The 15,758-nt window shown below is 53.1% G+C and overlaps 2 protein-coding genes across 4 annotated transcripts; both read right to left on the bottom strand.

Annotated features, from left to right (window-relative positions):
- Positions 1-332: 332 nt before the first annotated feature.
- On the bottom strand, positions 333-3,693 carry HMGN2 (high mobility group nucleosomal binding domain 2). The gene is made up of 6 exons (XM_063177452.1): positions 3,543-3,693; positions 2,946-2,990; positions 2,516-2,545; positions 1,924-1,974; positions 1,505-1,600; positions 333-1,186 (listed from the first exon to the last, which is right to left on the bottom strand). Exons 1-6 carry the CDS (start codon positions 3,555-3,557, stop codon positions 1,151-1,153), a joined length of 273 nt encoding a protein of 90 aa, XP_063033522.1. The 5' UTR covers positions 3,558-3,693; the 3' UTR covers positions 333-1,150.
- Positions 3,694-4,013: 320 nt separating this feature from the next.
- On the bottom strand, positions 4,014-15,294 carry DHDDS (dehydrodolichyl diphosphate synthase subunit). Of its 3 annotated transcripts, XM_063177322.1 has the most exons (10): positions 15,227-15,294; positions 14,227-14,306; positions 13,348-13,464; positions 12,675-12,817; positions 11,997-12,113; positions 11,725-11,826; positions 10,959-11,073; positions 9,720-9,827; positions 6,700-6,941; positions 4,014-5,342 (listed from the first exon to the last, which is right to left on the bottom strand). In XM_063177322.1, exons 2-9 carry the CDS (start codon positions 14,287-14,289, stop codon positions 6,705-6,707), a joined length of 1,002 nt encoding a protein of 333 aa, XP_063033392.1. In that variant the 5' UTR covers positions 14,290-14,306; positions 15,227-15,294; the 3' UTR covers positions 4,014-5,342; positions 6,700-6,704. The 3 variants fall into 3 exon arrangements, with proteins under 3 accessions (XP_063033392.1, XP_063033391.1, XP_063033393.1); XM_063177321.1 differs by having other exon boundaries at positions 5,341-6,941; XM_063177323.1 differs by lacking the exon at positions 13,348-13,464 and having other exon boundaries at positions 5,341-6,941.
- Positions 15,295-15,758: the final 464 nt, after the last annotated feature.

Genomic DNA, 15,758 nt, shown 5'->3' with positions numbered 1-15,758 from the left:
TTTTACTTTCCTCTGCAGCAAGGCCACTGTATTCCTCCCTGTTTCGTACAGTGCTACATTTTAGAAAATAAAGAAAAATTAACCCAGTAGATTTATTTACATGTTCCATTTTCAGCCTCCAAGTAAGCCAAGGCTCTAAAAGCACCCTGCAGTGATCCAGCTTTTAGGCCAGGAAATCTCACTTTCAGGTAAGGAAACCTTGCTTTTCAGGTGTGAATTACAACAATTAATTATCTGAATGAAAGCACGAACACAGGCATGCAGAAAGCAAATATTCTTAAACCACATGAAGTGAACTAAAGGCAGGAGAAATTAGAGAGTATTAAGAACAGTCCAAGCCAAACCGTATCCAGCTTTATTAAAGGTAGTTTTCATGAACAATCATGGTAATTTAGACAGGACATGGGCTACAATCCGCAACACCTTACAACAACTGTCAAACTCCCCTCCCTTTGTGGACTACTGAAATGGAGAAGTTGCTAAAAACCGTCAGAATGTTCAGCTGGCACTGGGTGAGGTTTAGAGTGAGGGTGGGCGCGTTCCCACGGCGCGCTGTCTGACAACGCTGCACAAACCCACCCTGACTTGGAGGGGAGCACAAACTCCAGGGGCAGAATTCTGCATCTGGGGGTCCACAGGGGGAGGGAGAGAGGAAGGCAGCTCCTTTCCGAGGCAGAACATCCAGACTGGAGACCAGCAATGCAGACCCTCTGCCAGGGAACGCCCCAGCTCTGGGGTTTGGAGTGATGGCTCTGGGTGAGCAGGGGACACCGGGGCAGAGCTGGTGGCACTGGGATGTGGAGCAGGCAACAGCATCGCGGGAGCTCTGATGTTCACCTGGACACAATGACACGCAGCACGGGGGAATCCCTTCCTCCTCCCTGCAGGAAGGGCCCTTCTTCCAAAAACTGGGGGACTGGCAGAAGCTTTTCTTATTAAAATTTAGGTTTTGAGAAATAGACTAAATGACTTTTGTCCCCATTGCCCCCCACCCCCCCCCCAGAACACAACAATGAAGCGGTCTGTGTGCTAACAACATAGCTTAAAAAAAAGTAAACCAAAATTCTGCATTGTTATAAAACTTGATAAAAAATAGTATTTCAAACTGTACAGTCACCAGAAGTACACAGTTATCAAAAATTCACACGTTTTACTTGGCTTCACCAGCACCTTCGGCTTTCTGTGCCTGAAAGGAAAAGGGGAACAAGTCAGCACATTAAAAAATGGACACTCATTTTTCTATACAGCAAAACCCTGAGCAGAACAAATCCTCTCTGGGCTGCACAGCCCTGATTTTTAATAAAATTAAATTGAACATCTGTTGGACCATAAAACACAACTTAGAAGTTGCTTTTTGAATCCACAGAAGAACAGTAACTTCCATGTGGCAACATCCCCTGGTGAACAGACAATTTAACTCTTTACCAACGCCCCCACAAGCCAAGACCTGTCCCAGTCCGAGGGAAAGGAATCAATGCTGCTGCACACCAGCCTGCTGGGATACCTGGTCTGTTTTGGCATCTCCATTTTCTGCAGGGTTGTTTCCCTCCTTGCCAGCATCAGCTTTTCCTTTCTTCCCCTTGGGCACCTTCTCGCTCTTCTGTGAATGCAAGACAACATTTGCTGTCAGCTCCCAGAGCCAGGCAGAGCCACAGCCCCTTTGGGGTGCTGGCCCCAAAAGAACACAGACACCCAGGTTTGTTTGTGAAGGGAGTGACAGCAAGTGGGAACTCCTCACTTGGGTATTTTTGCACAAATTCTGTGAAATCTGCAAGCTGTCAGTTCAGCTTTAGGATGCAGCTCCATTTCCTCACTGCACAGCTGTTCATCAAAGGTTTGTCAGCTGTTATCACTGCCAGGCAATGCCAAACCTCATCACCATTTATTCACCTTTCCAAACAGCCCTGACCCAACCCAACTCACCTTTGGAGCTGCTTTTTTAGGTTTGGGCTCTGGCTTGGGAGGAGCAGGTTTCTGCAAGGGAGAGAAAACCTGGTTAGACACTGGTGGAATGGTCTGGCTTGGAAGGACCTTCCAGCCCACCCAGTGCCACCCTGCCATGGCAGGGACACCTCCCACTGTCCCAGGGGGCTCCAAGCCCTGTCCAGCCTGGCCTTGGGCACTGCCAGGGACCCAGGGGCCTCCCCACCCTCACAGCCAGGAATTCCCTCCCCATAGCCCAGTCTCTGGCAGTGGGAAGCCATTCCCCCTTTGTCCTGGCACTCCAGGCCCTTGTTCAAGCCCTGCTCCAGAGAAACAAACTACTTTCCTTTATTTTTTTTAATGTTCAGGCCAAATAGCTTCATTTGAGGAAAGCAAATAAAGCATTTGAAACTGCAGCAGCTGTTTGGTTTGTCCATTATTTTACCACTCCCAGAGCAGCACACAATGGGGCAGGGCCTTAAGGGAGGAACTGAATTTTCACCTCCAGCGCTGACACACATTTGCACACCCAGAGGTCGTGTGTAAAACCACCGAGTGTGGTGACACCGCTGCCCAGCAAGAGGATACTCACAGCAGATAACCTCGCTGATCTCCGCTGGGGCTGTTGGAAAAGGAAAACAATTCTATTGAAATTACATGGGATATGAACTCTCAGCATCTTACAAACTTGCTCCCTTCCCAAAGTAGTCTATCCCCAGAAATTATATCTATAGCTCTTTAGTTTTTAGAAATTAAGATGGTAGTTTCCCAGTTTCCCTTTTTCTGTGTTCTCAAGAAACATGAGACTATGCTGTTGGAATTACTAATAGCTAATGGTAGTTGAGTAGATTTTTCATGGTTAAAAGATTTCTTGTGGTTAAAAAGCAGTTAAGACTTTGAAAAGTCAGAATCAATTGAGACAACCCTCCCCGCTATTCCCCAGTTATTCGGCCGGCGTTAAACCTCATCTTCCAAGGGAAACACTTGATGATCCAACTTTCTCAAAGCACTGAACTTCTTACCTCATCCTTAACTTTGGCCTTATCGCCCTTGGTCTCTCCTTCAGCCTGGGGACAGGGACACAGGTTGTAGGGACCGGTGACGGGCAGGGCTCCCGTTCCCCGCCGTTTTACCCCAGATCCCGGGGGGACCGTCCCCACGGCGGCCCGCGGGCGGGGCGGGGGGTGCCGGGCACGGCCCCGCACGGCGCGGCCCAGGCGGGCCCCGGGGCCGGTGCGGGGGCGCCGCTGCCGCTCGGGGCGGGCCCCGCTCCCCATCCCATCCCATCCCCGTCCCTCCCCTCCCGCCCCCGCCGTTTTGGCGGCAAAGCGCCGCCGCCGCTTCCCGCCCTTTCCCGCCCGCACCGGCGCTCCCCTCCCCCTCCCCTGGCCCCGACCTCCCGCCAAAACCAACCGGTTCGGACCGGCGGGCCCCTCCCGCCGCCCGCGGCCGCGCCAGTACCGGCCCCGCGCCGCCCCCACCCCGCGAGGCCCCGGGCTCCGTTACCGCCCCGAACGCGCGGGGGGAGCGCTGGTCCCGCCCCCCCTCCCACAGGCGGCTCCGTGAGGGGGGGAACGGGCACCGTGAGGGGGGAGAGGGCGGCGGGGGGCGGCACGTACCTTTCTCTTGGGCATGGCTCCGCGCGTGTGAGTGTGAGTGAATGTGTGTGCGCGTGAGAGTGTGTGCGGAGAGCGGAGAGCGGAGCGCGCCGGGCGCCGTGAGGGGGCGGAGGGAGCGGCGCGGGAGGCGGGGGAGCGGGAGCCGGGGCGCGCTGGCGGCGCTGCGGAGCGGGGCGCGCTGGCGGCGCTGCGGGGCTGCACCCGGCGGGCTGCGCTGGTCCCGACCCCACTAATTGGAATCGGGTGTTTATAAAGTTTTATATAGAGCCGGACGCGGCCCAACCGGTTCCAGCCGGATCCCCGCCGCCCCGCGCGCCCATTGGCCCGCGCGGGTCACGTGGGCGGGGGCCAAGGCGGGGAGGGAAGGAGGGAATGGGGGGGGCGCGGAGGGGGCGGCGCGCGCGCCATTCACCCCCCCCTCCGTGCGCGCGCACGGGAAACCCGCGGGGGGGGGGGGGGGGGGGGGGGGGGGGGGGGAAATACGGGGGAAAAGGTGAAAATTGGGGATGTGAAAATTGGGGATGTGAAAAACGGCTCGGGGAAAAGGGGGGCAGCAACACCCCGAACCCCGCCGCCAGCCCGCGCAGGTGAGCGGAGCTGTTCGTTCAGCACCTCCCGCCCCGCGGCCCCTCCCGGGACAAGCACCGGGCGCCCTTTCCCTGTGCAACGCCGGGGATGCGCAGACCCGGTCCGGAAAGGAGGCGGCAGCGCTGCAAGGAGAGAGAGAAATGTTAAAAAGCAATAAAATGACGTTCAGTCAATTCACACAGGTGCCCGCTGCTGGTGCCAAGGGAAGCTGGGCTCCTTCCAAGAGGGGACATGGCTCACACCTGGCACAGCCACGGCCCCGGGCGGTAAATCCAGCTGAACATCTTCATCACTGCTTCCCCAAACCTTTCACTTTCTAGTTCAGCCTCATTCAGAAAAACACCCCAAGGAGCAGCCTGTCCCCCTCCCCTGCCCAGGTAAATCCAGGCTGTTTCACACTTCAGCTGCACATGTTTCCAGCCATGCTGATTTTCCCCATCTCCAGCCCATATAAATTAATGATGGAGGTGCTGTTCTCACTGAGAGAAGCCTGTGGCTCTGTTCCCACAGATTCACTGGAAAGATGCACTCCTGAAACCCTGGGGTCTGCCTGGTAACTCATCTCCACCCTCTAACAAAGAGAGTTTCCCCCTCTAACAGGGGAAATAACTGCAATTGCATTTACAGAAATAATGTAAATTCACCTGCATTTCACTGATGCAGGTGAAATGCACAAATTCAGGTAACTGGAACCTTTTGCCACAGCTTGAAGGGCACTTCCTCCTTCCCTACTCCAGTGATGCCTTTTATAAAATGGATTAAAACTTCCCCAACAAGTATTTTATAAACCAGACCCTTCACTTACCTGCCCTGCATCAGGACCAGTACTTTGTGGAAAGCCACCTCTGTGGCTTTTGTCACCTGTAGAGTCAGAACACAATAAAAACTTTTTTTTTTCTTAAGGTAAAAATGCGTTTTTTGAGTAGAAGTCTCCCCACCAGCCTGGCAAAGCAGACTGGAGAGTCTCCATGTCATGGAGAGTACACTGCTTCCAGTTTCCTGAAACATGGAGAAAATAAAATAGAGCAAAAGAAGTTTAAAATCAACAGCTCTCATCATCTCAGCACATTTTCAGCCAAATTCTCTTTGCTACTTACACAAGAGGTGGAACCTGCACAGCTTCACTCCTTGGGGCATCAGCAAACTGCTCACACTGCACTGTAAAAGTAACCTTCAAATCATTCCCAGGCCAATAGGAATCACATGAGGAGTCTGTCACAGATTAAATATTACTATATTAAACCTGGATTCCAGCTTCATCACACCTTAAAATAAGCAGCTCCACATACTTTTAAACATTCAGGTTATTTTTTAAATAACTTTGGTATGAATATACTTTATTCCCAGTTAGACTACACAGTTCTTCACAATCACAGGCCAAGTGCTCAGTGTGCAGCACTTACAAGGCTGTTAAATCTGCATTTTGTGGTTTTCACCTGGAGGTAAGAAGAAACACTTCAAAACCCAGCAACAGCTGGTACTGCCACACGTGTGTGTGCAGCAGGAGCAAAAATCAAGACATTTTCAGTTACTTTGATCGTGGGGACGGAAACCAGGAGGAACGAGAGATGGAAACAACCCTGGAAATCAGCTTGTCCATCTCCCTGCCAATGGAAAACTGAGAACAAGCAATGCTCCACAGCTGCTCTGGCCACTCCCTTTAGGATCAGCCAAACTGCCCCTCTGAACCATCTGGGGTGAGAGGTTGGTTTTGGCTACTGTATTCCTGAATTAGGCCCTCCCTCATTCCCTGCAGCTCCCTCAGAGGGTCTGGCATGGGGTAGCCATCACCTGTTTTGCCAATTCCCTTCCTGAGAAGGTTCATTCCCAGCCAATCCTTTTTTCCTGCCTGCTCAGAGCCTTTCCCAAGGTCAGTGTGGTCCAGCACCTTCTGCACCTGGCTTTTCCCCAACACACTGCTCAGGAGAGATCTCAGAACCTGCTGAAGCTTTGGGGCAACTTTTATTCCTTAGAGCAAGGCTGGAACCCTTCCTTTATCTCTCAGAACCTGCTGAAGTTTTGGAGCAGCTTTTTCTCCTTACAGCAAGGCTGGAACCCTTCCTTTAGCTCTCTGGAGACCAGGAATGAACACATCCTACCCAGCAGTCAGGGGGAAAAGACAAGATGCTCTCAGGGAGCAGGCAGTGGGGAACGCCCCTGACACCAGAACAATCCTCTCCCTTGATGGGACAGCAGAGCACATCTCAACAGGAGATTCCCTACTGCAGAGCCAGGGAAAGAACGCGAGCCCAGACTGATTTAACAGCACTGAACTGGTCTGGCTGGGCCAGCTCAGGAGCAATCAGAGAGCTGGGGCAGGCTCATTGCAGTTAACTTCTTGTCACCGGAGCACCTGGGCTGCCAAGGGCCCGGCAGCAGAGACCCAGCAGGGTGCAGGGGTCTGTCACCAGGGCAGGGAGGCGACACAGGACGGCAGCACCTTCCTCAGCAGCATGACAGGCCAGGAGAGTTCACAGCAGCCCTCCCTGCCCGGGCAGGGCCAGCGGGACGGGCGCTCCTGGCGCAGCCCACGGCTCGCCCTGCGGGCTGTGCTCCCCAGGGCCAGCACCTGTGTCACGCAGACACCGGACACAGTCTCTCCAAGAAGTCGGCTCTCTTGTGCTCCAGGGCCTGCAGGAAGCCCTGGATCCTCTCCTCCCTCAGGGCTGTGCACTTCTGCAGCAGCGAGCGCCGGCGCCGCGAGTCTCCGTGGGACGGGCAGCCCTCCTGCTGCAGCTTCCTGCTCACGTACGCCTGGTCCCTCTCCAGCTGCTGCCGCCTCCTCTCCTCCAGGTAGGAGTCTCTGGCCTTCTGGAGGGAAAAGCAGGAGTGTCACCACCTTAGCTCACCTGTGGGACAGGGCACAAACAGCCTCGGCCCGGCCGTGGGGCTGCAGCTTCACTCTGGGTCTGCCTCTTCCACCTTGAGGCAGCCTGCTCAAAACCACAGGGATGTCCTCCTGAACCTTGCCTCCAAGACACAGCTCTGCTCAGAGCGTGAACTCCTAGTTAGAACAGATAAAAGTCAGGACAGATTGTGGGAAAACCCTCAGATACTGGAATCAGAGAGGAACAGCTACAGGAGAACTCCTGAACCCCAACACGCACACTCTTATCCTCACCACTCTTATCACAGAGTTTTGGATCCTATTCTCCTGGCTGCTGAAAGGTTTTAGGGGATTCCAAACCAGGACTTGCAGGGCAGTTCTTTGAGATGATCCAGTATTGAGCTTATCAGCTTTAAAACAAAAGCAGGAATAAGCTCAGCATTCCCAAATTTCTGTGATCTAAGGATGTACTGGCTTGAGACACAGCAGGAGAGAGGCAAAGGCAGGAGCCATCCTTGTCTACCCAAGTATTTGAAATGCTTTCTCGTAGAACATCACTTTTAGATTTCTCCTTATTGCACACATCCTGGCCTGCAGCTTCCAGCAGCAAAAACACATCAGCAGGCAGGAATATTGAGGTTCTATTTTTAAAAACTGTAAAACTGGTCACTGTGACATAAACTGACACACACACACACACTTGGGAAGTGCTGGTCTTTCAAGCAAGCAAGAAGAATAATTACTGTAATGAGAGCCTGACTCACTCATCCCCACACTTTTCCTGAGCCCAAGGCAGCTATAGCTCTGGAAATTAGCTCTTGTTGTGCTGGCAGTGTGAGCAGAAATATCCCCAGCAAAGCCACTGAATGGATGCACTCAGGCTGACTGCAAGGATCATCACCAGCCTGCTGAGCAGGAGACTTCAATCCCTCAAAGCTCAATTCTGTTTATGGCCCAGGAAAGACTCAGCTCACCCCTGCAGGGGCAGGCTGGCCAGCCAAGCCCTGCATTCCTTCCCAGATCTACCAGGTACCAAAAGCAGGCTCCAGCTGATGCTGGGACTCCATGGAGAGCAAGAATCAGCTGGGAAATAAAATGGCAGCCACTGAAAGTGATGCTGGTTGAGGTGATGGAAGGAGGAATTCTTTTGTCCACTACCTGACAATCAAGGGGGATTTCTGTACCTTGTCACCCCTTTCATCCTGCTGCCCATCCACACCCCAAAAGCAGCAGCCCATTCCCAAAGCAAACACAGCTGCTGTAAAACATCCTGGATTCTCAGCAAGTCCCCCCCCCAGTCTCCCCATCCTCACTGACAGCAACCCTCCCACCAAGAGAATTTACTTTGTGACCTCTTTTGGATTTCAAGATCACCTATTTTAAATTCTAAAAGACCCAGCTCCTAAATCTCAGTTTCTCTGAGGGAGAAGTCCTCCCTTTGCACAGTTGTGAGGGTTCCCTGGAAAAAGGGCAGCCTCAGACATTGCAAAGTGGCTCTTACAGGGAGAAAACTGACTAGAGGACAAATGTGGACAATGAGAAACCTTGATAATAGCATGGCATGAACACATCCAGCCACCAACCAGAACTAAGAAAAGCTGAGAATAGCTGGGAACAGAAGCTGCATTTGTTGCCTGTCAGAAACCAGCACCAGGAGCAAAGTCAGAACAGTGACCTTACTGTTCCAGACAGAGGCCAAGCTCATGGCAACGACAAACACTACTGCCTTTTCTGCTTCCCTCTTCATGCAGAAGGTGAACTGCCATTAGTTGTACTAATACAATGAATTGCTGGTAGGAAAAGGGCAGACTTGGGCCAGAAATAGGAACAAAAGAGGTTAAGGACATGGAGAGTTTGGATGCTGCCAGACTGGCTGCACTTGATTAAATTCAGCCATAGCCACAACTGGCTATAATCTCTTTGACAACTCTAAGGGGTGAGCAAGGTCCCTGAAGGTAGAAAAGGGCAGTGGAATGCCTGCTTTTAAAAAGAGGACCCAAATAATTAAGGAACAGACACATTGAGCAGCGAGATGTGGTGAAGAGCTGCCACCCTGAGGTCCTTCTGCCAGTCACTGCTGCTGCCCTCCACATTTCTCCATCAGGAGTTCCAGCTCCCACACTGGTTTTGCTTAAAAATAGCCCCAAACTCCTGTCTCACTACTGAACTGGCCAGCTGTAGCAGAACCAGGTCAGGGAGAGCTCACAGCAGCAGAGCTAAAAGGAGAGGAACGACATCAGTGAGCAGTAGGAACAATCCCTTCAGCAGGTACATCTGGACCCACCAGAAAGGGGACTTGTCCACAGACTCACAGCTCAGGCTGCCTCATTCCAGCTCCCAGAAAGGAAACTCTACACCCCCTTGTTACAGCCCTAAAAACAACAGTGGAATTGGAGGAAGAGCATGTGAGTACTCCCTGCTTGGTGCAGTGTGAGTGCAGGTCTCACCCTGTGGCACACCAGCAGTGCTCACTGGGTGTGTGAGCCCTGGCACAGATGCTCCAGCTGCTGCAATGAGCAATGAGTGACAGAGACAGGGCTGACTTTGGAGATTCTGGGTCTTGCTGAAAGCAGAGGAGCCTGGCCACACACCAAGACCTTGTAACAAACCTCAGGGGTACAGGAGGAGCAACACATGAGCTGCTACTGAAACAAGATGGTAGCTAACAACCACTGCTCCCCCTCTGCAGCCTCTCACCTGAGCTCAGCTGCTGTGCAGGTAACACATGGGGCTGGGCTTCCCACTTCCCCAAGGCTCCTTACCTGTAAAGCACTGTAGTTCATCTGGAACTGAAGGATAGCTTCACACAAGTTCCAAAAGGAATATTCTGGCCACAAGACTGATTGAAACACCAGGCATGAATGGGATGTCTGCAGAAAGCAAGATCACCAACAATTTAATCACTGAGCAAGGGAAAAAGTCATTAAGATGCAACTCTGTTGGGCAAACTGTGCCACTTTCCCCACAAAGGTTTCACCTAGCCTGTTATCAGATTCTACTTAAAGTGAGGTAAAAAGCAGCTAGGAGAGTCTGAAATTGCACAGTGTAGAGTCCTTCTAATTCATTTTCAATGCTGAGACACCAGTCATCCACTCCTGCAAAGGCATCAGCAGAATTCTTTCTAGTGCTGTGTTGCTCTTCAGAGAGGTATTTTTAATAGCTTAAGCATCACAGACTTATAAAAAACCTAAAATAGCAACACTGGACTACCAAAGGCTGAGGGAATAACAGTTGAACTGAGGATCAGGACATGACATTTAAGCCATTCTTCAAATGACATCTCATGATATTCCTTACTGCCCACTCATGGCATTTAAAGTGCTTCATGGAGCCAAGAGTTGTGGGGCACTGAAGATATCCTTGAGCTGGAAGATGAAAGATTTCAAGTCAAAACCTATTTTTGCCACCAAGTTCCTCACAGTTTGGGATAAACGTGTTCCTATGATGACTGCTAAAACAATCAAACACTTAACAGGACTCCTGTACCACCAAGAGGAGCAAGCCAAGTGTTATTTCATAGCATCAACACCACCCAGGGTATAGGTGTGCTCAAAAGCAGGGGGAGGAGAGGGGATGCCTTGGTAGGTAAGCACAGCTCAGGCCAGACAACTTCTGAGAACTTGCCAATTAAATCATTTGGAATGGGAATAATTTGATGTGGTTGCCTAAAGGCAATTTGGTTTTGGCTCCAAACTGTACATGTACAATAACATGTGAGCTTCAGCTGAAGCAACTCCACTCAAACGTTCTCTACAAATAAGAAATTATCTAAAGGTGAGGAGAGGAGCCAAGGGATGAGAATTCACGATTTTAGGCAAACACAGATCTGCCAGACACAGATTGCTCAGAGGTGCGCCAGCACTCAGACCATCCGGGAAGCTACCTGACCCCAGCAGAAGGAGAGGCAGAGCCCTCACATCTGCTTGCACCTGGAGTCAGTGGAACAGCAGCACCCTCTGAGGCAAAGGTGGAATATCCCAAGGAGAGAACAGAGACTTTACCTGCCAGAGCAAGAAGTCACTGAGGCGAACCTCCCCAGAGGTCCTGATCAGCAGGTCAGGGTCAGGGGAGTTGTTGGTGTACAGACATTTATCCAGCAGCGACTCAGACACGTCACTGAAAGAGACACAGCCTGTCACACACCCTCCTGGCCTGATGGATGTGCCACAAACCAGAACTAAGGGGTTTTCTGTAAACTCAGGGCTGCAAATTAAAACTGGGTGGGAGAGCTAAACCACAGTCAGCCATCCACTTGCTTCTTTTAGACACTGCTGTCTGCTCCACAGGCTATTCCAAATGCTGCTTCAGCCCCCAGAGCATCCCACTCCATGCTCTTTGAAACATAACACAGCGGTGGAAGCAGACTGTGAGGGCTTCCATCTGCAGCAGGGAGCAGAGAGTAACTATTCCTTCTCCTTCAGGGTGGAGGAACAGTGCAGCATTCATGATTCATCTGTTGTTTGACCTCATCGCTAAGACTGTCAGCCAAGCAGCCAATTGTTGTGGCATAAAATCTGCCTTCACATTTAAACTAACTTAAGACACAGACCTAATTTCTCTTCTGCCTTGGTTGTGTATCTATCACCATGGTAACTGAAATAATAAAAGCCAAACACCGCATAGTAACTTTAAGTCATTTGTTCCAGTCCCGCTGGTTTAATGAGATCTATTTAAAAGCCACTTGGCCTCTGAGAGGTTTCTCCTGCAGTGTGAGTGGTGAGGCAGGCAGGATTCACCCAAAGCCTCACACAGAAAGCCAAGAGTTACCTGGGCTCCAGCAGGCCTTGCTCCACGCCCCAGGCCATCTCCCTGACAGCATTGCTGATCTCATGTCTCGATGTGTAAGCAAAGCAGACGTTCAGAAAGCACCTGCACAAGGAAAAGCTGTGAGAGGCCATCCTGGGAATGCCCAGTACAAGACAGTGATGTGTGCTTGTAGAACCAAGAATAAAAGAAGTGCAGCATGTCTGACAAGTCCCAGCCCTCAGGAAGAAGAGGAATACGTGAGCTGCCAGCTCTTTGAACTGGGTGTCACTCACTTGTTGTAGTTCCTGGTTGCCAGCACAGCCTGGGCAATCAGCTCCTGGATATCCACGGGCAGGAGGGGCAGGTCCCCCAGGACACGGATGCACACCCCGTGCTTCTTCAGGTTCTCCCTGCACCCAACCAGTGGGGACCACAGAAAACACATCAGTCCCTGTTGCACAGTGCCAACACCCACCCAGAGCCTCAGCAAAGCTGGGAACTGGAGAGAGGCAAAACCACCACATGCTTTTCAGGTGTGCCCAAGCTGGCTGAGATTTGATCATCCCAAAGCATTCCATAAAGGCACAGTGACCATTCCCCACACCTCCATCTGAGGTACAGACATAACCAAAGGACTGGACATGACCACAGACCAGGCATCCCTACCTGTGGAGGCTTAGAATACAACCACAGGCTCTGGGCACCTCTAACTAACCAGAAATTAAGACAGAGCTTTGACATTTCATGAAAACAACATCTGTCACTCTGTGTTTCTGACTGTGCTGTTTATCTGAAAGCTGTCCTTGTCCCCATGGTTTGGGTGGCACAGTTGTCCCAAATGTGATGTGCAGGGGCAGCACAGAGCTGTACACCCTTGCAGGCAGGCAGTCCCTGACTGCGGGTGCAGAAGGCTCTCCTCATTAATGGATTCTCACAAAATGGAACATCTCCTGCCCCAGTTCTGCTCTTACTGCTCCTCCAGGAGGCGGCTGAACTTCTGTCTGGCCAGGTCCATGAGCCCATCCACCTCCTCCTTGGAGCGTTTGAAGTTCTCAATGCTGAAGGCATAAACTGTCACCTCCCGGATGCCCAGGTTCAGGCACCACCTCAGCGTCTGCAAGGAGACAAAATGTAACCATCAGGCCAGCAGGACACAACTGCTCCATGTGAAACCCTCCTGTGGTCTCCCACCAGGCCAGGGCTGGATCAAAATAAACAACTATCAAAAATATGGAACCCTTAGATGTGAATTTCAGATTCATATCAAAGAACAGGAGGAAAATATCACTACCTGAGGATGAGAATCCACCACAGGGGACTCATCCAGCCAGGAAAAGCACCATAAATTATACCACAGTGCACTTTTCAAAATGGTTTCAGAGAAAGTCAACCTGTTTCACAGAAATAAAAGCCTTGGGATCTGTAAGGTAGATGTTTTAATTGAGGGCAAAACAGAAGGAAAAGCAGCTGAATAGAATGACTCTGCAGGATACCACAGAGAGGGAGGAGCTGAAGCTGCGAATCCTGATGACGAACAGCAGCTCCAAGCATGGCAAGAATGGAGAGAAGGAACAAAGGACACCAGTCCAGCAGCAACCCCAGCTCCAACTCCCACCAAACAAACACAGAAAACATCCTCCCCACCTGTGCCAGCTTGTCAAAGCCTTGGGAGTGTCCCTGCTGCCTCTCCACGTGGCACTTCTGGGCGTAGCGGCGATTGCCGTCCATGATGAAGGCGACGTGCTTGGGCATTGGGCCTGCCTGCAGACAGCAGAGGCACAGCAGGGCAGCGGGGCTGTCCCGCTGAGAGCCCAGCCTGGCCCCTGCAGCTGCAAGGAGCAGGGTGCTGGTTCCCTCCCTGCCGAGCCCACTCTGGGGTCTCTCCAAAGGAACAGCCCAGTGCTGACAAGGGCCTGAGCTGGAAGGCAGCTCTGCCCTCCCCACTCCTCAGGACAGAGCTGCAGTGCTCAGGAGCTGCCACAGCTGCGCCCAGGGAGGGGCACACAGGGGTTTATGCTGCAATTCTTATTTCAGAACTCAAGAGCCTTTTTAGACACAGTTACCTTCAGAGAACACAAGGAAAGGCCATAAGACTTCCCCACACAAAGAGCAGTGTTCCTTCCCACTGACCTCACTGGGGCAGCACCACCAGTCTCAAGCCTGAGCAAGGAGAGAATTTGCCTGGAACTGGTGAGTTTTTGTTCCAATACTCAGTTTCCTTCCTTAAACGCCCTGAGAGCATGAGGATCTCTCCTCTCTCCCTCCTTCCCACGCCCTGCCTTCCTCAGCAAGGGCACAGATCCTTATTGGCAAGCACTGCCTGCAGTCCTGCTCATTTGCAAGGCTAAGCCCAAGCAATCTCCCAGCCTGGGATGGAGTTTAGGGATGCACATCCAGTGCCAGCACTAAACGTAGCCTTGCCAACAACTCTCCCTTTCCAGAGCTCTGCAGCCACAGAGTCATTTCCACCCTGAAGAACCTGCCAGCTCCTCACCACAAAATCCACCCAAATCCATCCCTTACCTTGATGATGTTGGCACAGAACCTCTCTATGATGGTCAGCTCGCCCTCTCTGATCCACGACATTTTTTAATTGAGAGCTCCTTTATCAAAGGGAACATGAAAATAAAGGGGTTAAAGGCGATTGTTTGAGCCCAAAGCAAATAAACCAACTGGGAAAAACCAGCTCTGATTGCTGCTCTGGAGCCCTTTACATTGTCTGTGCGAGTCCTTGGATAAGCAGGCAGTGGGGAAGCTCAGAAACAGGCTCTGGAATTTTCCAGCTGTGTCATCTGAGTGGATTCTGCACCAGCTGGTGCAAGAACCATCCCTGAGTGCTGCAGCCTGCAGGACTGGTCCGTACAGACCCAGACCAGCCCCAACAGCCCAGACCCAACGGCCTGGACTTCATCCCACCGTGCAGGGGCAGCAGCAGATCGAGTTACGCTCGTGAGTTAATTCTCCGTGTGGGCTTTCTCGGCCTGCTCCCTCAGGAGGGGACCCCTACCCACAGCCACAAACATCAGGGCAAGGAACCACTGAATTCGGGCTGCTCCTACAGCTCCTGACGCAGGGCTCGGGCAGAGCTCTCCCAGCACCACCGCTGGCTGCTGACGCTCAGCTAACGGCGGCCGGTGCGACCCAGGGCTCCCGCACACCGCCCTTCAGAGAGGCCGTGCCCGCTCCCCGGGAGCCCCCGGGACCCCGTCCCGCCGCCAGCAGCGAGCGGAACCGGCCGAGAGCGGGGAGCACACCCTGATCCTGCGGGTGCCTCCACTCCCGGGATCCTCCCGGGCCCTCCCGGGCGGGAAGCGCACGGTGGGGACGGGGCGTCCCTCAGGCCTCGGCCGGCTCCGTGAGGGCAGGGACACGGCCGCCGGCGGGAGAGGCACGGCGGAAGGAGACACAGCCCGCCCGCCCGCCACGCTCCCGCTGTGCCCGCTCAGCCCCGGTAAGCCCCGTTATGCCCCGGCTCTCCCCGGTCCCTCCCGGTCGGTCCCGGTCCCGGTCCCGGTCTCGGTACCTGCCCCGGCGGCGCCGCCTCAGCCTCCGCCTCCGCCGGACGGTGACGTGCCCTTCCGCTTGCGTCACACGGCGGCGCGCGCCGGACGGGGCGTGGCGGGGGCGGGGCCGCGCGTGCGCAGGGGCGGGGGGGAAGCCGTGAGGGGAGGGGAAGATGGCGGTGGGGGAGCTGTGAGGGGAGGGGGAGGTGGTGAGGGACAGGACGCGGGAACGGCTACAGAGGGACGGAGAGCAGCGTGGATGGGCAGGAAATTGTCCCTTTGTGAGCGTGGGGGTTTTCAAAGCAGCTGTGACTGCCCCTGGATCCCTGGAAATGTCCCAGGCCAGGCTGGACATGGAGGCTTGGAGCAGCTTGGGATGGGGAAGATGTCTCTGCCATATCAGGGGTGGGATTATTGGGTGGGCTTTAATGTCCCTTCCACCCAAACCGCTCTGCGTTTCCGTGGCAGGGCTTGGGGCACTTTTGGGGAGGTGGGATCTGGTTCCCTGAGCTCCTCAACCCACGCAAAAAAACACAAGTGACCACACACAGA

This window comes from Melospiza melodia, chromosome 27, assembly GCF_035770615.1.
Source record: "Melospiza melodia melodia isolate bMelMel2 chromosome 27, bMelMel2.pri, whole genome shotgun sequence".
Taxonomy (NCBI): domain Eukaryota; kingdom Metazoa; phylum Chordata; class Aves; order Passeriformes; family Passerellidae; genus Melospiza; species Melospiza melodia.
The sequence above is the reverse complement of the archived record's forward strand: the minus strand, read 5'-3'. Positions and strand labels throughout refer to the sequence as shown.